General features: G+C 37.8%; 1 protein-coding gene across 1 annotated transcript; it reads right to left on the bottom strand.

Moving 5' to 3' along the window:
- Window positions 1–19,518: 19,518 nt before the first annotated feature.
- Window positions 19,519–20,577, bottom strand: LOC122034643. Its single transcript, XM_042593961.1, has 2 exons — window positions 20,117–20,577; window positions 19,519–20,003 (listed from the first exon to the last, which is right to left on the bottom strand). Exons 1-2 carry the CDS (start codon window positions 20,373–20,375, stop codon window positions 19,762–19,764), a joined length of 501 nt encoding a protein of 166 aa, XP_042449895.1. The 5' UTR covers window positions 20,376–20,577; the 3' UTR covers window positions 19,519–19,761.
- Between the last annotated feature and the right edge of the window lie 2,369 nt (window positions 20,578–22,946).

The raw sequence follows: 22,946 nt of genomic DNA, 5'->3' as shown, positions 1-22,946 counted from the left end.
TAGAATTGATGCTCTAATAAGAGCTTGCTTCAATGTATCGAAGCTATTCTGGCAATCAAAGCTCCAATCATATTTTTCATTCTTCTTCATTAAAGCTGTAAATGGCACTGCAATAGAAGAAAATACTTTGATGAACTTCGTATAATAGTCGACCAAGCCTAAGAAGTTACATATTTCTAATGCATTTCTAGGCATTGCCCATCCTTTCACAACTTCTACCTTTGACAGATCCACCTTTATACCACTACTCGAGATGATGTGACCCAAGAATAACACCTTCTTTTACTAGAATTCACACTTACTAAATTTAGCATAAAGTTTCCATCTTCGTAGGATCTCCAATAATGCCCTTAGGTGTTGTCCAAGATCTTCTTGACTCTTTGAATATATTACGATGTCATCTATGAAGACGATGACGAATTGATCTAGGTACAACTGAAATACGTGATTCATGAGATCCATGAAGATCGCCAGACCATTGGTTACCTTGCATGACATCACTAAAAACTTATAATGCCCATATTGAGTTCTAAAGGCTGTCTTGTGAACATCGGTTTTCTTCACCCTCAACTGATGATATCCTGATCGAAGATCTACCTTTGAAAATACTATAGCTCCTTGTAATTAACCAAATAGGTCCTCAATTCTTGGCAGTGGGTATTTGTTCTTAACTGCCACCCTGTTTAATTCTCGGTAATTGATACAAAGCCTCATACTGCCATTTTTTTTCTTAACAAACAACACTAGTGTGTCCCATGGGGGAAAACTAGGACAAATAAAACTCTTATCTAGTAATTCCTGGATCTGTTCTTTTAATTCTTTCATCTCTACTGGTGCCAGCTAGTATGGTGCCTTAGAGATTGGCATAGTACCTGGAATAAGCTTAATAGAGAACTCCACTTCTCACTCGAGTGGGGTACCAAAAATATTGTCAAGAAAAACATCATAAAATTCTCTGATAACTTCTACCTCATCCAACGGTGGACTACCTACAACAGGGGTAGAAATAATACTCACTAAGAATGCCTAGTAGCCCTTATACATGAGTTTCCTGGCCTGCATACAAGCTATTATTCGCGACAATAGCCGATATCGACTTGACTCAAACATAAATTGCTTCAATACTAATCTCCGCTAAAAATCAATTAATACTCCTCTTGCCATCATCTAGTCCATACCAAGGATGATATCAGACTCTGGCATCAATAACATCATAATATCAGCATACACCGTATGGACCTTTAATTTGAGGCCACGATCTCTAACTACACGAGTAGCCAACAACTCTTCCCCGGATGGGACTATTACAGAGTAACTCACATCTAGCCCAACAGAATTGATGTCTAAATAGTTCACAAAAGTTCTATATAAAAGAATTATTAGCCCCCAAATCTAGCAAGTTCTTGGTGGCTACTCCTACTATATAGATCTTTTCTGTAGCAAATAAAGGTATTGCCAAAAAAATTCTCAAATTCCAAACATTAGGGTCCTAATTTTGAAGATTAATTACTCGAGAATAAAATTTAATTCCCTAAATCAAGGAAAAATTAACTGCCTACTCAAAAATTCCATGCTTAAATAAATTCAATATTTTGAAACCAAGGGTAGGAACAATTCTAGCATGCAAACTTAGTACCTTAATCCAATAGTATAAATAGAATGCTGAATTAAAGTATACGTGTAATAAGGGTAGTGTCTGGATTTGCCTCCTCAACTTACATCACAAACACTCTTCTCGAAATGGGCAGTTGAGTCTAGGGGCAATCCTTCAACATATGTCGAGTAGACCCATATTTATCACTTGCCTGATCCCCTCAAGCAAACTCCAAGATGTTTTCACTATCACTTTAGGCATATTAGATAGTGGTTAGCCTTTGGGGCATCTTGCTTCTAAGGTTGTTGCCCCTTCCCCTTCTTTAGTCCAACAAACTTCCTCTTGTTCTGCTATTGGGGCTCTTTGTTACGTTTCCATAAGTGTATGGATACGTTGTCAGTAATAAAAGATATCGAACCACAAGGACTGGTTATAAGCACTAGCGATCACTCACGTAGAATTAACTAAATTATCGATTGTTGAAAATTTACTATCTAGAAAGAAAGAAGAAACATAGAAGAAGGAAAAGAGAACTAGAGTAAGTGTTGAATATATCGGTTTGGGAATATTCTAGGAGTTCAGTTTCATTATGGTGTTTACTAATGTATCATGGTCTACCAATTTCCTACCTTCAATTATCATGTACTTGTAGGAAGTTAGATTTATTATCCCTAAGTATTTAATAGAGATGATTCCTATGAAATTCATAAATTGTTAACCCCTGTCATTAGGGCACCTCGGTCATAGATCACAGGAATATATGTCTAGTAAATAATAGTAAAGATAAAGATAGAAATTAGGTGCGGTTTCCTACTTCCTTATGGAGGAATTGTTTCTCCTTTTAAGGGAATGTCCTAGACGTCCGTAAATGAGTTACCCCTGTCACTAGGACCCCTCAAGTATATGATCTAAGGAACTTTTTCTATGAGATCAACAATTTTTACATAAACATTCGATCTAACATGGAAAAATATCTCATTCACATTAGAATGAATAGATATAAATCAAGTTAATATCATGTAGATAGATAAAAGGCGTAACCATGAGTTTTTACATCATAACGCAACAACAATTACTCCTTTGTCCTAGAACAATGAATCTACTTCATAGAGGAAAGAAAAGAATCCAAAGATATAGAGAAATAAAGCGATCAAAATCCAATGAAGAGAAGGACGGAGAAGAAGGCTTATTAAATGACACCGAGTAATCCTTAGGTCCAATACTTCGCTTCCGGAGTTGATGGAATGATGGAGTTTGTATCATATCATCAAACGGTAGTTGAGAACAGCGTGGAACAGCACCAGGATAATTCTCTCAAGGCTGGCGGCTACCTCCCCTCCAGAAACGGTTTAAAGCCCCTTTTATAGGCTTTGGCATGGGCCTGGCACAACTCGTGCAATGGCCGTGTGAGATTCACAAGGCCAGTGTCGCCTTGGCTTCGGGTCAAGTGATATGGTCGTGTGAGATTAACATGATCGTGTTCTTCTTCGGCTCTGGGTGTATTGCACGGCCATGTGGGATCACACAGCCGTGTGCTTCTTTGGCTCTAGATGGGCGGCACGACCGTGTTGGATCACACGGTCGTGTACTGCACCTCCTCTGGACTGGCCACACGACCGATGCCAATATCTTTTACATTGCTCTCCGATTCGTCAACGATCACCTTTTTCGCTTCAAAAGTGATTCCTATCAACATAAATGCATACAAAGAGCAGATCTCTGACATAGAAGAGTAATTATACTTTAAATATGATAAGGAGTGTAAAAATGCATAAATAAATCATGAATAAAGTACATGATTGTGCGTCAAAATTCCTGGTTTGCCCAAAAATTATTTGGTGCAGTAGCAAACTCGAAGAAACCACGAGCCTATAAGGCAAGTAAACACAATAGAGCACAAGTACCACCCAATACGAGACATCGTATAACGAGGAGAAATTGTTGCCGCCTAGATTGCATCAGATGATAACCTGAGAGATCTTTTCACTAAAGTCCTTAAGGCAAGAGCTTTTGATAGGCATATTGAGGGGTTTGGAAATCAGATGTATGGCAAGATAAATGGTAGCATAGTCTTTTAGTATAAGTGGGAGATTGTTGGAGTGTATACTAAAAGCCTAGCTTTTGTATAAACGTTTATTTAGAAATAAGAATCACATTAGTCAAATTATCTACATGTACTGCTAAGTGTAGTTGTTCAATTAATTTATATTGTAGATAACATGGTGTGTGGTGTCACACACAGAAGATCGTGTTATCAGTTTTTTGTAAATTATAAACAGTAACTCACGACTAAGATGGAAAGGAACAAACCATTGGAATAGTCGTAGTGTAATTATGTATTAGTTTATCTTGACTAATAAATTACACTAAGTACACTCCAAGTGTTGGGTTTTTCGGGCCGCGAAAACCGCTTTTTCGCATCGCGGAAACCCCGAAAGCCCCAAAGACAACGGATCCGTGCAAAGAAAAATTTTGAAACTACGAATACGAGTTTCTACCGAGATATACTCCTAGATCTACATGAAAAAGGGTTATACCTTTGAAGCGAAGCCCTTCGCGTTCCTGCTCGTCCAAACGGTGCTGGATCTCAAGAGTATCAAAATAGATACTCCTCTAGAAGTATCCACACGAACTAATTAGGTGGAGAAAGACCTAAACGAAGGTGCTCTAGCACCTTGATAGGTCACGGCAAGAGAGGAGAAGAGGGAGAGGGAGAGCTTGAGAGGAAGAAGAGAGAGTGAATGCACACATGAATGAAAAATTCATTCCACACCACACCATAGTGGCCGACCACATTCAAAAGAATGTAACTCCCATTTTTTCATTAAGTGCAATTAATGTGTAGCCATTAAAGTGAAGAATTGTAACCTCCATGAGGTGGCATCTCACTTAATTAATCATGATGATGTGGAGCATCATCATTGGTTCACATCTTGCCAACTCACTAATGATGTGGCAAAAAGTCAAGTCAAACTTGACTCTTTCTCTTCCTCTCAAGTCAAGTCAAACTTGACTTAATCTCTCTCATGGTTGATCTAATCCAACCATTTAATTCAAGCCAATTTAATATAATGAATCTAATTCATTTAATTAAATTGATTCAATGAGTCATAATCTAAATTAGACTCATTGAACACATGAATCAACTTGAGTCCAACTCAAGTTAGCCCAATTAGGATTACTCTTAATCCAATTTGATTCATCAAATGAATCTAATCCTCTTGGTTCATCATATGAACATAATCTCCATCTAATTGTCCTTAGTGTGTGACCCTATAGGTTCTTGTAACGTTGGCAATGCCCCTAACCCTATTTAGGAGCATAAGTAATGAGTGGTATCTAGCAACACATCATTACTACCCAAGTTACAAGAATGTTGAGATCCAATATCACCTTGTGACTACTAATTGTGACTCCTCACAAAATATGACAAGTGTCCTTCTATCCTAGACATCTAGATTGATCAATATGAGGCATAGACCGTGTCATCCTCTAATCAATCTAAATCTTGAACTCCAAGTAGACTCACTAAATCAAATGAGCTCAATATCCTATATTGACTCATTTGGGCATGGTCATGCACTTCGTGGTCTCACTCTATCAAGAATATCGATGTCACTCCCGTCATATAGGAGGGATAGATCCCATCTACATCACTCACATTCCTCTGCATAATTCGTTACATATCCAGTAATCGCCTTTATAGTCCACCTAGTTACGGGTGACGTTTGACGAAACCAAAGTACATAACTCCTTATGTAGGGATCCATGGTGACTTCAGGTCTAAGGACTAGTAGTCATACTAATAGCCACATGAGAAAGTATATGACACTCATATAACGATCCATGATACTTTCTCATGGCGGGTCATTCAGTATACATTATCTAATGTATACCCATGTGTCAACTTGATATCTCTATATCCATGACTTGTGAGATCAAGTCATCGAGTTGACCTACATGCTAGTCTTATTGCATTAACATTGTCCCTGAATGTTAATACTCGACTAGGAATGATTAAGAGTAGTGTTCCCTATATCATCTCACTATCGGTTCAGCTAACCGATTGATATAGGTAAGAACCTTCTACTCAAGGACGTTATTATACTTAGTTTATTTGACACCAATACAAGTAAGTATAATAACCAAAAACCAAATGCCTTTATTTATATATAGAATATGATACAACAAGTCCAAAATACAATCATCAAATGATTGGCTCTAGGGCTCTAGCTAACACCAAGTGTATTGAGTAGGATTATTTAAGGTAAGTTCTTTTTATACTGATTTAATAAAAGAACAAGACCTTAGTTATTATGGAAGTGTGCGTTCTTAATCCTAATATAATAACAAGCACATATATTTAGTATTTATTTCTTTGACTTATCAATGGGTGAGATTTAGCTCGATAAATCAATAAGCCCGATAAGTTAGGAAATGATATTACTTATAGTGTGTGTTGTTGATTATAGAAGGAAACTGTGTCCTAGTAATCTAGGTTGAGAATGTCCCCAAGAGGAGCTCATAAGGATTGTCATGTTAAACCCTGCAGGTGGACTTAGTCCGACATGATGATGAGGTTGAGTGGTACTACTCTTGGACTAAGATATTAATTAAGTGAGTTGTCAGTAACTCATTTAATTAGTAGACATTCGACATCTTAAACACAGGGAGACTAACACACTCATAATAAGAAGGAGCCCAAAACGTAATTTGGGATTGGTGTAGTAGTTCAATAATAATTCTTTAGTGGTATGAATTATTATTGATGAAATTAAGTTGAGTGTTCGGGGTGAGCACGGGAAGCTTAATTTCATCGGGAGACCAAAACCAATTCCTCCTCTCGGTCTCTATCGTAGCCTCTTGTATATAGAGATATATACCCACCCATACCCACCTTTTTACCCACCTTAAGGTGGTCGGCCAAGCCTAGCTTGGAGCCCAAGCTAGGGTCGGTTAAACCAAGGTGTGAGGTGGCCGACCCTAGCTTGAGTCCAAGCTTGGTGTGGCCGGCCATAATTAATTAAAAGGATTTTATTTTTTAAAATTTTTCTTATGTGGATTCCATAGTTTTAAAAAAGAGTTTAAAATTTAAATCTTTCCTTCTATAGCTTTCTACAAAGGATTAAGAAAAGATTTGATATCTTTCCTTATTTGTAGATTGATAGGAAGATTTTAATTTTGATAAAACTTTCCTTTTTTGTAACCATGTTCATAATTTTAAAAGAGAGTTTTAAAATTAAATATTTCCTTTTATAAATTTCTACAAAAGATTAAGAAAAGATTTAATATCTTTCCTTATTTGTAGATTTAAAGGAGATTTTAATTTTAGAGAAAACTTTCCTTTTTGGAAATCATCCACATGTTTAAAAGAAAAGATTTTAATTTTAAAATTTCCGGAAACAAATTAGGAAGTTTTAATTCTTGTTAAACCTTTCCTTGTTTGGGAGAAATTGGAAGGTGGCCGCATATTGTTTAAGAAAAGGATTTTGGTTTTAATCAAATTAAATTTTCGTTTTCATAGCAAAGAGATTAAGGAAGTTTTTAATTAAATTTTTCTTATTTGCCAATACCAAGGAATAGAAAAGAGAGGGTAGGGGTGCCTTCATGGGTAACAACTCTATTCTATTTCTTCCTTGGTTGTGGCCGACCTTAGAGGTTCTCCCTCTCCTCTTCTCTTCTTCTTTAGTGGCCGGTTTCATCCTTCTCTTGGAGCTTTTGATGGTGGTCGGTTCTAGCTAGGAGAATAAGGAGAGAAAGGAAGCTTTGTTTCTTGCATCCCTTGGAGCTTGGTAGTGGTGGCCGAAATTCTACATCCTTAGAGGATTCTTAGTTTGGTCGAAAATTGCAAGGAGGAAGAAGAAGGGATTGGGTGGTTCTCATCTCGGTAGATCGTTGCCCACACAACGTCCGGGATAAGAAAAGGAATACGGTAAAAGATCAAGAGGTTGTTGTTGGTGCAATCTTAGGTCAAGGTTGACCTGGTTGACCAGACTCGAGTTGACTTGACTCGAGTTGTGTTTTGATGTTTGACGAGTTATGTTTGACGATGTTTGACGAGAAGAGAAGTTCTATTCTTGATATGGGACAAGAATAGATGTTTGGGAGATTATTGGTGCAACCGTAGGTCAAGGTTGACCTGGTTGACCTGATTCGGGAAAAAGTCCAAGCAAGGAGCTTGGCACGCGAAAAGTCCAAGTGTGGAGACTTGGCACGGGAAAAGTCCAAGTATGGAGACTTGGCAACTGGAAAAGTCCAAGTATGGAGACTTGGCACGGAGAAGTCCAAGCTTGGCACGAGGAAAGTCCTAACTGGATGTTAGGCGTAGAAAGTCCTGTGAGTGAAGCCAAGTGGGAAAGTCCTAACTGGGATGTTAGGCGGTTGGAAAGTCCCGTGAGTGAAGCCAAGCAATGGGAAAGTCCTAACTGATGTTAGGCAGTTGGAAAGTCCGGTGAGTGAAGCCAGGGAAAGTCCTAACAGGATGTTAGGCATGTGAATCCTGGTGAGTAAAGTCGTGAAAACCCTAGTGAGTGAAGCTAGGTGAAAGTCCCGTGTGAAGCCGTGCAAGGAAAATCCAGATGGATCGAGGATGATCGAAATCTGGTGTGGAAAAGTCTAAGTGGGTCAAAGGGATTGACCGGACACTTAGCGGGGAGTTAGCAGGTCAAGGGAGTGACCGGATGCTAGGGATGATGTACCAACAGTCAAGGTTGACCGGATGTTGGTGTAGAAGCCTTAGGTTTAGGGTCGAGAAGTTTGGATCGATCGCCTGAGACCATGCTGATCTGCGTGCCCTTCGGTAGGTTCGGCGGTCCCGGTTGGTAGGTCGCGCTCGCGGCATCCGGCAGCGCAACCGCGCCGTGCGTCCCATGGTCCTGCGCGAGGCCCGCGCCCGTGCTGGCGATCAAGGCCGCGAAACCGGTGGCGATGGTCCGAAGGCGTTTGGTCATGGATCGTCCCCCGCCCGTTGGCGACAGGCTCGACGACGAGTTAGCGCACAATCGAGTCTCGGCCACCCTGGCGGTGTCGAGGGCCATCGTCTCGCTCCCCGCAATGCGCGCAAAGGACGCGTCGGCTGGATCGTTGATCAAGCCTCAGGTAAAATTCTTCCCGTAAGACTGCCATCCAGTTGTTGGTAATCGTATGTTGTGCGGCCGTTGCTTGCAAATATGCCGTAAAGTACAGATCATTTTGCATCTGTCCGTGAAGTTGCTACTTCATCCGGGACCCCATCGACGAGAAGGCAAGCTACCGTGTTTACATTCCTGTTGTATTTTGTTCTTGCTATTCTCTTGTACTCTTAGCTTGCTGTAAGTTTGTGGCGAGGTTTCTCCACCCACAAGGAGTTTGATTTAGCCGGTTTTCCGGGGACTCATCCACCGACGGATTGATAGGCTTCGTCCACCTTACGGACACGCCGAGGAGTAGGAGTTTCATCTCCGAACCTCGTTACATCCTTGCGTAGAGGTTTGATTTCTTCTCCTGTTTTCTTTCTGCATTTAGTTTCCGCTGCGCTAACCCTAGTTTGTAGAAAGAAACGCGAGCAATTGGGGTCGGCTATTCACACCCCCCTCTCTAGCCTCCGTACGAAGGATCCTAACAAGTGGTATCAGAGCAAAGGTTTGCTCTTCATCGGATTAACACCCGGGGAGCACGAGCTAGAGGATGGATCTACTCGGAGAAGATGTCATCATTCCACCCTTCTACGAATGCGGTGACTTCGCGTATTGGAAGGTAAGGATGAAGTACTTTCTTATGACTAACATAATGAATTGGTTTTGTGTACAAGAAGGTTTTATTCCTCCGGTGGATAAGGAAGGAAAACCACTTGAGAAGAAGGAGTGGACAAGAGAACAAATTCACAAATCCGAAATCAACGAAGAGGTAACGAGAATAATTGAATTTTCATTGCCTACTAACATCTTGTGTAAGATAGGTTACAACAATGCCAAGGAATTATGGGATAACTTGGCCAAGTACCATGAGGAGAGCTCCACTTCAAGCCATGAAGAGGAGCCTAGTGAGCCAAGTAGCTCACATCATGGAGGGAGCGAATTGGGAGTTGAGGGCTACTCAACATCCAAGGAAGAAGAGGAGGAGAGTTCCTCTTGTTCAAGATCGGAGTAAGAAGAAGATTCTACCTCCGGAAGGGATGAAGAAGAAAGCTCATCTCCATCCACAAACCTAGGTAACTCAAACACTTTAATTTCGAGCAAATTACATATATTATGCTTTGAGTGTAGGGGGTATGGACATTACAAGAGCAAATGTCCAAAGAGAGTTAGGAAGACTCCACCGGCGCCTAAGGTCAAGGAAGCCGGAGGCCCGATACGCAAAGGCAAGGAGCACGTGGTGTGCTTCCAATGCAAGCGAAGGAGACACTATAGGAGCCAATGTCCGAGGGGGAGGCAACCTCACAAGGACAAGAAACCAAGCACATCAATAGGGGGGGCTAAGGCAAACCCTAAGGTAATCTCTAAGGTTCATTATTGCAATTCTAATAAAACTCATGCTAGTAGTTTTGTTGCAATTGTTAATAATGATAAGCATGTTAACTTTAGGAACCAATACATGTACTTAGGAGCTAAACATGTTAGCCTAGGTAAGGATAACACTAGAAATACCAACCCTAGGATTAACGCTTCTAAAGTTAAGGAAAACCTAGGTAGAAATCCCAAGAAGACTAGACACATGCCTAGGAATATCTCAAGAGAAAATGACAAATTAACACTTGAGGTATTAGAGAGGGAAAATCAAGTCTTGAGGTCAAGACTTGATAATTTAGAAAAGGCTCTTAAAAACATGGAGAAGTCATCTCTAGGGTTTAAGAGTCAAAAACCCAAGTCCAAGGACAAGAAAGGTTTGGGTCACAAACCTAAGTCCCAAGTGGTCAAGCCCACTTATCATAGTGTTCCATTCGATTATGGAACAAAACCTAGGGCTAGGAAGACCACCACCAAGGTCACAAGGAGAGACCCTAGAGTTGATCTTGATGAGTCCCAAATGACCAAGGCTTCAAAGCCTAAGAGGGTCATTAGGAGGGTTGCTAGGGAAGTCATCCCTAGTGAATATTTAGTGAACCCAATGAGCTCACATAGATATTGGGTTCCTAGGAGCATCTTCTCTACCCCATAAATGGGTTAGAGAGTGTCAACTCCAATAAGAAGGGTAGTTAACCCAACTTTGAGGGAATTGACACTCAAGGAGCATTTTCAAGGTTTTGTGAACCTTTGAAAATAAAATGGAATTATCATTTACTCCTTGGAAGAGTAAAATGTGCCATTATGGAAAAGAATGATTTTAATTGGCACAATTTGGGAAAATCTAGAGAACTCTCGAGGAAAAATGAAACATGCCAAGTTTTGAGGATAAATTTGATTTTTAAGTGGCATGAATTAATCTAGAGTTCAAGAAGTGTCAAAATTAGGATTTTGGCATTTTAGGGTTAAATTTTAGGTTAGCAAAGTGGTTAAGGATACTTAGATAGGTAATCTAGGTATATTTATTTATGCTAAATCTTGCCATGATTGATTGCCCTCACATGTCATGACATCATGTTTAGTTTTATTATCATTTGAAATGTCATGATAATGCTTAGGCTAGTTTATATGTCATGCTTTATTTAAGTTTTCAAACTTTATGTCATGACATCATGACATTGACACATGTTTTTTACTTATGATATCATTATATGCCATGTCATCATCTCTTGCATTAATAATCAATTGAATTGATTTAAGGATGAAAAACACATTTTGATATTGAGATCAAATTTGTGTTTAGAAAATGCATGAGACCTTAGTCTAAGATACCTAAACCCATATCTCACATCAAAATTGCCATGGATGTGTTTGATACACTCTAGATGTGTGTGAGATATTAGGATCATGAATTAGGATCAAGGTGCATAGTTCTTGTACCTAGATGAGCCTAATTCAAGAAATGGAGGATCATAGGGAAAGCTTGTGTACAAGTCATGTACATTTAGCCCTAAGATTATGGTCCTAAATTAAAAGGTTTAAAATCATTTTGAAATTGATTTGGAAAACCTTGATGAAGCCATCTTAGTGATTGCATTCATCATTGAACATTGTGATACAAAGTTGAGTTAAACTTGAACTATTTCAAAGTTTTTTGAACTTTGAATCAAGATTGAAAAATGGAAATTATTTTCATAGAAAACTATTTTTCCATGATAGTGTATGATATGAGGAATGTATCCTCAAAGTTTCGTAATTTTTGGAATTTTCTTGAATTTATTAGGAGTTTCTGATTTTCCGGAAGGGGAAATCAGAAGTTCGATTAGTGTCGGATCGGTCCGGGGACCGATCCAGGGAAGATCTGATCGGTCTGCGGACCGATCCAGAGTGTTGTGGATCGGCGATCCAGGGGGTTTCTGATCGGTCTGGGGACCGATCAGGGCGTGCCGAATTTCTGATTTTTCAGCTGTTGTCTGAAATTTCAGTTATGGAAATGGTGTTTTTGGATTTCTAAAGGTTTGGAACTCACAAAGATATTGTTGGTGCAATGGTCAAGGGGGAGTTGACCTTTAGGGGGAGTTTTACCTAATTGTCAAGGGGAGTTGACTTTTAGGGGGAGTTTTTACTTCTTAATACTTGTGAGGATTAGTGATATGGGATTATCACTAAGTTGATTGTTGAGTTTAGTATCAAGGGGGAAATTAAGAGTTTCAATGAAAGGTATGGGACTTTCATTAGGAAGAAACTCTTGACCTTGATGTGTGTCAAAAAGGGGAGAGTGTTCATTGGAGAATTATTGGAGAACCCAAGTTAGGTTATCGGGTTAACCTAAGCTAGGGGAAGAATGTCAAGGAATGTTCGAGGAAGAACATTGGAATTCTTTTTGATGTGTGTCAAAAAGGGGGAGAATTATTGGAGAACCCAAGTTAGGTTATCGGGTTAACCTAAGGGGAGAATGTCCAGAGAATGTTCAAGGAAAGAACATTGGACATTGGAAGATGGTTGGAAAACCTAAGTTAGGTTATCGGGTTAACCTAACTTGATTTTGAATTTTGTCAAACATCAAAAAGGGGGAGATTGTTGGTGCAATCTTAGGTCAAGGTTGACCTGGTTGACCAGACTCGATTTGACTTGACTCGAGTTGTGTTTTGATGTTTGACGAGTTATGTTTGACGATGTTTGACGAGAAGAGAAGTTCTATTCTTGATATGGGACAAGAATAGATGTTTGGGAGATTATTGGTGCAACCGTAGGTCAAGGTTGACCTGGTTGACCTGATTCGGGAAAAAGTCCAAGCAGGGAGCTTGGCACGCGAAAAGTCCAAGTGTGGAGACTTGGCACGGGAAAAGTCCAAGTATGGAGACTTGGCAACTGGAAAAGTCCAAGTATGGAGACTTGGCACGGAGAAGTCCAAGCAGGGAGCTTGGCACGAGGGAAAGTCCTAACTGGGATGTTAGGCAGTTAGAAAGTCCTGGTGAGTGAAGCCAGGCAGTGGGAAAGTCCTAACTGGGATAGATGGAAAGTCCGGTGAGTGAAGTAATGGGAAGTCCTAATGGGATGTTAGGTAGTTGGAAAGTCCCGGTGAGTGAAGCCGGAAAGTCCTAACAGGGATGTTAGGCGGTGTGGAAATCCTGGTGAGTAAAGCCGGTGAAAACCCTAGTGAGTGAAGCTAGGTGAAAGTCTTGGTGAGTGAAGCCGGGAAAGGGAAAATCCAGATGATCGGAAATCTGGTGTGGAAAAGTCTAAGTGGGTCAAAGGATTGACCGGACACTTAGCGAGAGAGAGGTCAAGGGAGTGACCGGATGCTAGGGATGATGTACCAACAGTCAAGGTTGACCGGATGTTGGTGTAGAAGCCTTAGGTTTAGGGTGAGAAGTTTGGATCGGTGCAGTGACCGATCCGATATCGTTTGCCTCGATCGGTCGGTGACCGATCGAATCGAATCGATGGCTCATCGATTGTAATCGATCGGGAGACCGATCGGCAATGCAACCTCGCGAGAAGAAAGCCGTGGATCGGTCGCCGATCCACCGCTCTTTGATCGGCACCGATCGGCATAGATCGATGGTGAGGAATGATCGATCATGGACCGATCGGAGGTTCCTGATCGGTCCACGCACCGATCGGAGATGCTGATAGGCGAGGCCTGATCGGTCTGTGGACCGATCAGGAGGTTCCCTGATCGGTCCATGGACCGATCAGAAGCTAAGGCTTCTTCCCTTCTCGGTATAAAAGGGGTGACTTGGCGATTACTCTTCTTCGTCTACTTCTTCTTCCTTCGGAAGTTCTCTCCGGCCTGAAGCTTCTTCTTCGAGCTTTTTTGAGCTCAACCTTGTCGAAGCTTCACGTGAGCTTCATTCCACGATGGATCAGCTGCTGTTGAGTTGCTTGTTGCATCTGTCCGTGAAGTTGCTACTTCATCCGGGACCCCGAAGGCAAGCTAGTTTGTTTTACATTCCTGTTGTATTTTGTTCTTGCTATTCTCTTGTACTCTTAGCTTGCTGTTGCAAGTAATTGTGGCGAGGTTTCTCCACCCACAAGGAGTTTGATTTAGCCGGTTTTCCGGGGACTCATCCACCGACGGATTGATAGGCTTCGTCCACCTTACGGACACGCCAAGGAGTAGGAGTTTCATCTCCGAACCTCGTTACATCCTTGCGTAGAGGTTTGATTTCTTCTCCTATTTTCTTTCTGCATTTAGTTTCCACTGCGCTAACCCTAGTTTGTAGAAAGAAACGCGAGCAATTGGGGTCGGCTATTCACACCCCCCTCTCTAGCCGTACGAAGAGATCCTAACAGTTGTTGCATACAAAGGAAGGTATAACTAGTAATTATTTTCCGCATCATACTAACTTTTCTTTTGTATGAATTTCAAACACAAGAGACATTAGATTCTAGTTTTTCGAATTGTAATTCGAGTTTGTGTTTTTCTTTGTTTTTCGAATTTGTAATTCGATTGTTCTTTTTAGTTAAACCTAGAGTTATATAAGGAAATTAAATATTAACTTTCCTTAAAAGGCTTTGTCTAGGCGGTGGTAGATGCTCTCATACCCAAGAAGGCCATGTGTCTCGCCATGCAGTCCTGGAAGCTAATTTTGAAAATTAATATTTAATTGAATTTATAACATAGGTTGATTTGGATCAATAGTGTTAAGTTCCGCTTGCGATCCAAGTCTAAACCATTAAGAACAGATAAGTGAAATTTGGAATCAATAATGTTAAGTTCTGTTTGTGATTCCTAATTTAACTTCTAAAGAACACAATAGGTTGTTTAGGAAAAGGTTCGACACTTGTACAAAATTTTTGTACACTGGAACCAGTACGATCCTCCTAGGACCAACCTACACCTAGGTCCTAGGGGGTGGTAACCCTAGGCAGAAAGTCCAGTCGATCTAGAGGACCGGACTGACACCAGGTAATCTCTCCTGAGGGGAGTAGGTGAGGGCGCATTCCCTGCAGAGGGAACAGTAGGCGTCGGGTCGACCTAGGGTTTCCGGTCGGAAATCTGAAGTCAGATTCGGATAGTCTGACGACTACCGATCACTTGATTTATCTTGTTTATATCTGTTCTAACTTTGTCTTGCAGGGTATGTTGTTGGTTTGGGACTAACGTGTCTTGCAGGTACAAAAGGAACAAGCTAAGCCTCGGATAAACAGTGTCCGAGGTGCCTCCATGGAGCTTGGAGGCGCCTCGGGTGCAGAATGTGAGCTGGCCGCGAAGCAGTGCTGGAGGCGCCTCGAATGGAGCTGGAGGCGCCTTGGACCAGAGACTGGAGGCGCCTTGGATTGGCTTGAAGGTGCCTTCAAGTGGATGAGTTGCGACCAGGTCCGTTCTGATCCACGCGGCTGACTCGGGTTGTTAGAGGCACCTTGGATGGTGTTGGAGGCGCCTCCAACAGTGCATAAAAGAGGGTTCGAGCAGCACCTTTGGAACAACACATTCCAAGCTACTCTTGTGCAACAAGCTGCTCTAGAAACATTCCGACAAAGCTGCGACTTGACACCGACGACCCAGAGCTCCAAATCTTCAGTTTTTATATTGTCGTTGGTAAATCTAAGTTGTTTTTAATTGTACTTACAGTCGTAACATTTTCATGAGATTATAAGTGTTGCCCGACGTAAACGCTTAACGAGTGTGGGTCTTGGAGTAGGAGTCATCACAGGTTCCGAACCAAGTAAATAGCTTGTATTCGTGTGTTGTTCTTTTTCTATTTCCGCTACATCTACTCGAACGTTTTCCGATTACGAAATCGTCAGTGAAAGCCACGAGCGCTATTCACTCCTCCCCCCTCTAGCGCATCTCGATCTAACAGATGTATGCATTTGCATGACATGTAAATTGCGGATACTACCTTGATGTTGTAAAAAGAATATTATATGTATTTTATGGATACTGACTTGATGTGTACATGTCTATTACCTTTTGATGTTGTAAGAAGAATATTTGTGTAATTTGTGGATACGGACTTGATGTGTACAATATCTATTATCTTTTTATGTTGTAAGAATAATATTTATGTGTTGGTTACATGGATATTGGCTTAGTGTGTTTAGCTACACCGATGTATAATAAGATTAACTAAATTTTGTACTATTAAAATGTTGTATAATATCGATTTTTCACTGTTTCGGAAATTGAATCAGTGTCATTAAACAATACTGATATTACATCGATTTTCGACCGTTGCCAAAACCGATGTCATTAACTGATATTACATCAGTTTTATATCGTTGATGGAATTGGTGTTGTTAATAATACATCGGTCATAAACCGCTGTCAAAACTGGTGTTATTAACATATATTACATCGATTTTACACTGTTACTGAAACGGTATCGTTAAGTGATACTACACTGGTTCATAACTGATTCAAAAATCGGTGTCGTTAAGTGATACTACATTGGTTATAACCCGATGTCTAAAATGACAAATCTTTTACATCGCCTTCATAGACCTCGGTCGATTTTGTAATAGACAATAATAGAAAATCGATATCTATGAAAAATTTTCTTGTAGTGTAAAGAACAAGAAGCTTTTGATTTGAAGATTCAAGACGTCCAAATCAAATAAAGCATTCTTCCTTATATATCAAGGCTCATACTGCAAGGACAATCCATCATTAAATCCATTACCGGTTAACAATCAATTAATATTAACAAACTGAAATATTAAATTTACATATTTAATCTACATCTAATAGTATAAATTTCCCTTTATACAACAAATATTAGTTCAAGATTTATTTTTTTGAATGATAATTATTATGTGGATTGTTAATTTCATATTAGCCTTAAATCCTTCAAATCCGTTTAGAGCGATTAATCTCAATAAATGGTGGTACAGTTGTCATCGCAACGCAATTTCATTGAAAATATCCTTTTAGAGGATGTTTGGCTAAGCTTATAAGCTCTCTAAAACAACTTATAAGTTGTTTAAGAGCTTATAAGCTCTTCAAATTTGTTTGGTAAATTTTTTTTCAAACAGCTTATAAGCTGTCAAAATAAGCTGTTTTTAAAAAAGTATGAAAGACCCTACTTTTTAAAAAAAGATCTTATTTTAATAATTTGTTTCTCTAAAATATCCTTATATAATTTCATAAATCCCCATCTTATCCTCGATAAATTTTTATAAGCTTAATGTCTTTTTATTCCCGTCGACTTTTCTTCCAACATTGTGTCATCTTCTCCGCCAACGCCTCTTTCTAATTTTCTCTCCCCGGATACAGAAATTCGCCCAAAACCCTCTATTAATAAAAATCTCAAAACCCTCTATTAATAGTATTATACCCTTTTTTGTAATTTTATTAATAAAAAGATCTTATAATACCAAACACATCAATATCTTTAAGCTGATTGTAATAAGTTCACCCAAACATTTTAACAACTTATTTTTAAAATAAGACCTAACAACTTATAAGCTCCTAAAAGAACTTATAAACTGTACAAACTTATAAATTGTTTTTAATAAGTTTAGCCAAACACCCTCTTAAAACGATTAATCTTAATAAATGGTGGCACTAAAGAGGCAGTTACCATCCCAATGCAATTCCATTGAAAATATTGCGTATATTTTTGTTTGTATTTTAAACTAATTTTTACACTAAAAAATTCTAAGATATTTAATTCAAAAATTATCTATAAGAGCACAAAAGGACATGAGACGAACACCTTTTTAGTGCATGATTGAGCTACATAATTGATGCATCGCGCATTGATTTCAAGGGAAACCCTCCAAACCAATGGCAAAGATGAAACATACAAATAACGTCACCAAATAAAGTGCAATGGACCACTTAAAATTGAAAAAGCTAAAGCGAGCTTCACATAATCAAAGAGAAATCCAACTTTGCTCCTCGAATTTATCTTTCTATTTTATTGGAAATTATTGAAAATTTAATATCGTCAAATTAAGTTCAACATACGTTTTTGTTGTCAGCTAACAAAATCTTCAGCCTTTTTTGTGTTTATGCAATTTTCTTTAAAATGTTAATGTGGTCATTAATTAATCGTCACCTCAGATTTTACAAATCGTATTGCATGTGCCACTTTAGAAAGTTTTGGAATAATTGATGAGTGAAAATTAATTCAGAGATAATTTTTTAGTTTTAAAATTATTTTTCCGAAAGAAAAGAATTATTTTTAGGAAATTAAAATTTATGACGTGGCATTCGAACGCGCATGTGCATGTGCGGTAGCTGTCTACCGCATCGAATTGGCCTAATCAAACTTTATGAAGTTTGCTTTGTCGTGTTAGGAAAAATAAAAATAAAATTTAAAATAAAAAAATTAACCAAGTAATTTTAAATTGGGATGATCAATCCAATATTATCATTAAAAAATTTTCATCAACCATTAAAATAAATCAAGAATTACTCACAACCAACAATTCAGAAGTTGAATATTTTATATACTCTATTTAGAAGAAAAATCTCTATAAATATATCATAATTGAGAATTAAATCATAAATATATAGATGATAACTAGATATCCTTCCACTACATCATAGTCTAAGAGAGAAAAATAAAAGCATGGTATTAGAGTGGCATAGCCTAGCTAATTGATTTATTACTTAAAACATAATAATAATATTATAATAGATTTTTAAAAAAAATAAAATGGAAAAAAAAAACATTGGAGCATATCCTTCAATTTAGTTAAAATTTTAAAATATATTTTTTTATTTCGGTGTTAAATAGATGGTTTAACTCTTTCCTCTTTATTTTCAGAAATAAATATTTGGATGTTTTTATAAATGTTTTTTAAAAATAGTCATTTTTCATTTTATGACGTTTAATATGAAAAATCATATTTTTCATATTTAGGATGTCTAACCTTAAAATATAGAATTAAATGGTAAATTATTAATTTAGAATATAAATTTTATATATTATATGAACAATAATCTTAATAATATAGAGAGCCTACAATCAACGGAAAAAATTCAGAATGCAATTAAAGAAGAGAAAGGGGTATATTAATTAAGTGAGTATAAGATTATCATGATTTTTTGGGATGGATAAATGGCTATTACATAGGGTATTACTATTAAGAAATTTAGAGGTCGCGAAATACATTAGGTTCCTACCTCTCCCATATAATGGTCGCAATTCAAAAAATAAAAAAAAAATAATTTAATAACTATGGAATTAATCGTGTCGATCAACTATAACTTTTTGCATATATCACGATTACAATCATTACAAATAATTTTAATAGTCTGATCGTCTATTCAGACTTTAATCTTTTTAAAAATTTGTCATGATTTCAAGTTTAATAGATTATATCTTATCATTAATAATTGTGAAAGGATTGAATCAATTCTATTTTTAAAGCCCTTTAACCACAAATTTTTTAACAATTCTAATAACACGCGCGCTTCAATTGTATAAAGCACATGTACCTCTCGTATTTGCAAACATTACTTCATTTAATAAAAATCACGAATTCGACCCAAACTTTGATCAAATTTTTTTGCACCAATACAATTCAACTCCTTTAAGAGACAATAGTAAGTCGTTATGATCACTAGATCTTACCAACAACAAGAATATATTCATTTGTACTGTATCATATGCTTAATTAATAAATTCTCCATCCATATTGAAGGAAAAAAAAAAACTAAATCCACACCAATAACTTGCAAAAAATTAAGATTAATTACTTCCCTTTTTGTTTATAATTTGTTCGTCACCTCTTCCTTGTTATGCTCTTCATCCACCCTTTCCTTGCCTTGACCAATCTCTCATCCACCTTAACATCATAACAACTGCTCGCACTGCTGCTTGTTCTCGTCCTGTTAGTGCGATCCTTCTTCTCGCTCTTCCAATACAGTGCCAACTGACCAACGAAGCCACTGGACGGTGGCAGGCTTTTGTTACTGTGCCATGATGCTTGCCCATTCTCCTCAAATTTGATTGATATGAATGATTCTGAAAAAAAAAAAAAAAACAAGTTTATACGTCTATATATATGTGTGTTTGAATCTTATGTGAGAAAGCAAAATGACAAATTAAGGTTAGAGAGATTTACAGTCACAGTTTACCTTCTAGGCTGGAGATGGAAGCAGAAGCAGCTTCGTGGTCAAACTTCTTGTTGGGATGAGAGAGGTGGAAGAAGGAAAGGAGAGCAAATACTTTACCAATCCTGATTCTGGATTTGGTCTGCTTCTTCAGTGTTTTTTGTGGATAATTAGAGGCCAAAACCAGGAGCCTTTCTCTCAAGCAGAGAGCACACACTCCCACCATCTCTTGCTTGGGGTGGAAATGGCAGCAGCAGCTAGGGTTGCTGCCTTCTCCTCCCATGTCAGTGGCTGTTGTTGGAGAGAATTAAGACTGATGGCGTACGTTGTGAGTTTGTGCGAGAGTTTGGACATATAAAACGGCAAGGAATGGGAAGGAACAGGTTACAGGGATCCTTCCAGAGTTCCTGAGGGCTGATCTCAATCCACTACTGATAAGGAGACACAGACAACTCGAAGGAAAATTATTGGTGGAGAAAAAAGAAGCCTAAAAAGTGACCATTTGGAGACCAAGACATCCAAATTAAGGGCTCCCCCTCCATGCTGTCTTGTACCTTTAGAAAGATGTATGTGTGTGTGATCCCTTCAGAAACAATTCATTTATTTCATATACAACTTGTTTCACATCCCCTTTACTCCAAGCAAATCTATAGTAAGCAAGAGACTTTTTTTTGTTCCTTTTCTTCAGATATCACAGTTTTTTTTGTTTGATTAAAATTGATATATAATTTGATTCGATTGAATCGGATTGATCTTCATCCTGATTTCAGAAACACTATCTAATCTGTAATATTGACATTTTGAAACTTTCTCCACTAAGAATTAATGCATACGCATGCTTCGAATTAAAGCACATTGTGGTTTCAAGTGATATCAACTTATAAATTAAGCAATAACTAGTGTCATATAAAAACTATGTGTATAAATGGTTGATGCAGGATTCAACATGCCCCTTGAACATTAAATAGTCATAAATTTTTTTTCGAGCTTTAGAATCAGACTTTATCTGTATCTGTCACCACCAAGAGTGTAGAATTTAAAAATTCATATTTATTATGAGTATATGTAACAGTAAATTTTCAAGTTCAAATTTTACATTTAGGTTCTATCCAAAGATTTTATTACTATTTTTAATAATTTCTATTTTTATGATATTTAGGGTATTTTTAGTATTTCTGATCGTTATGGGTTATAATTAATTTATAAAAGTGTCCTTTTTATTAATTTTAATTTTTGTCAAGAGATTTTTTTTTTTTTAGAAATTTTTTTTTCATATTTCCAAGATTAAAATTGAGATCCACATATTGAGATTTTTTTTATTTCTTTGTCTTAAAGTCTAGAGTCTATATAAACACATCTAGTTATATAGATTCTAAAGTCTATATAAACACATGTCCGAATCCAACTAGTTTTCCTTTTTTTTTTTTTTTTTTTTTTTTTTTGTATTTTCTCTTCTTGAGTTTCTCTTTCAATCTCCTCTCTCGTTAGTTCACAGGATAATCGTCATCTTGTCCCACATCAGTTATAAAGCTGACTCGTTTAGTAAATACATGAGATAATGACTCTAATGATTTCAGAGTCAAAACTTGATAGAAGATTTTATCATCTCTATACTTATAGACTTATCAATTTAAATTCCTATTGAACTCCCTCTCAATAGTTGAGGAGACCGTTAATGTAGCGCTATTTACTTCAATTTCTATCAATCTTCTGCTGCAAAAAGATTTTTGTAAAAATAATTTTTTGAGAAAATAATTTTTTGAGAGAAAAAATGTGGAAAAGAAAGAAGAGGATATAAGTAAACATTCACATGTGAGGGTCATATGAAACATTCATGAACGACAAAAGCATTGAGTTTACAGGGGAATGCATATAGTCAACTTTTTAAAGAGGATAAACATTAAAGAATTATTAATTATTCTTTTAAAATCAATTTTGTATATTATATTAATTAGAACAGTCAAAATATTTAGAGAGAACTTCCCCTAGTCCCATCATATTATAGTACTTTTATCAGAGCATCATATCATTGACATGAGGTGCAATGTGAAACTTTGTCGGTGCACTTTGCATTTCATACTTCACATGGAGTTTAGCAAATCCTTCCATACGTCAGCCATTGTAATTGCACCAATAATTGTTGCAAGTGAACAAGGTTCTCCATTATTGGATTCTTTACCTCATTTCCCCAAAATTGACCTTTTAAGCCATTCCACCCTGGGTTTCATGCTTATACAAAAAGACTCAGCCCTCTTTGAGGTTTGAGAGGATCACTTCTGTAGCTAATCGACCAAACTCCAGTTCGGATACTCTGTCCCGAACTGTCTCTATCCTCATGTCCCACTGTCGATCGGACGGTCCAGATTACATCTCAAGGATGCATGCCATCTTTAAGATGTGTGTAATATTCTTGTGATATGCAATACATCCTTGAGATGTAATATGAACCGTCCGATCGACAATGAGACATGGGGACAGAGGCAGTTCGGGACAGAGGATCCGAACTAACCAAACTCAGTCCTCTGCCATCTTCACTATAAAATCAAAAGAAGAATGTTATAAAGGTGATCTTTTACGCTACATTTAGTTAAGGATAATGTAATTAAATTTATAATATAATAAATTTTATTATGTAATATATATTTATTATTTTTGATAATATAATATATGTAATCTTTAATTACAAGGATGATTATATTCTTTTGTTTGATATCCAATATTTTTTATAAGTAATGTAATTTATATTATTATTAAATGATAAAAATATCTTGCGACGTCGATGACCGGTGGCAGCGATGGCCGACGACACCCTGAGGCAATGGCTCCGGGATGCAGCTGCTGGCTGTGGCGGCCG

The sequence above is a fragment of the Zingiber officinale genome, chromosome 11B, assembly GCF_018446385.1.
Source record: "Zingiber officinale cultivar Zhangliang chromosome 11B, Zo_v1.1, whole genome shotgun sequence".
Lineage (NCBI taxonomy): Eukaryota > Viridiplantae > Streptophyta > Magnoliopsida > Zingiberales > Zingiberaceae > Zingiber > Zingiber officinale.
This window is presented reverse-complemented; position numbering and strand designations above follow the sequence as displayed.

What these genes read in the sequence shown, in the direction of transcription:
- LOC122034643 (XM_042593961.1), bottom strand. Translation starts at nt 20,375, where the DNA reads ATGGGAGGAGAAGGCAGCAACCCTAGCTGCTGCTGCCATTTCCACCCC. An exon ending in TTCCATCTCCAGCCTAGAAG is followed by an intron (nt 20,004 to 20,116) that starts GTAAACTGTGAC and finishes TTTTTTTTTCAG; the next exon opens with AATCATTCATATCAATCAAA.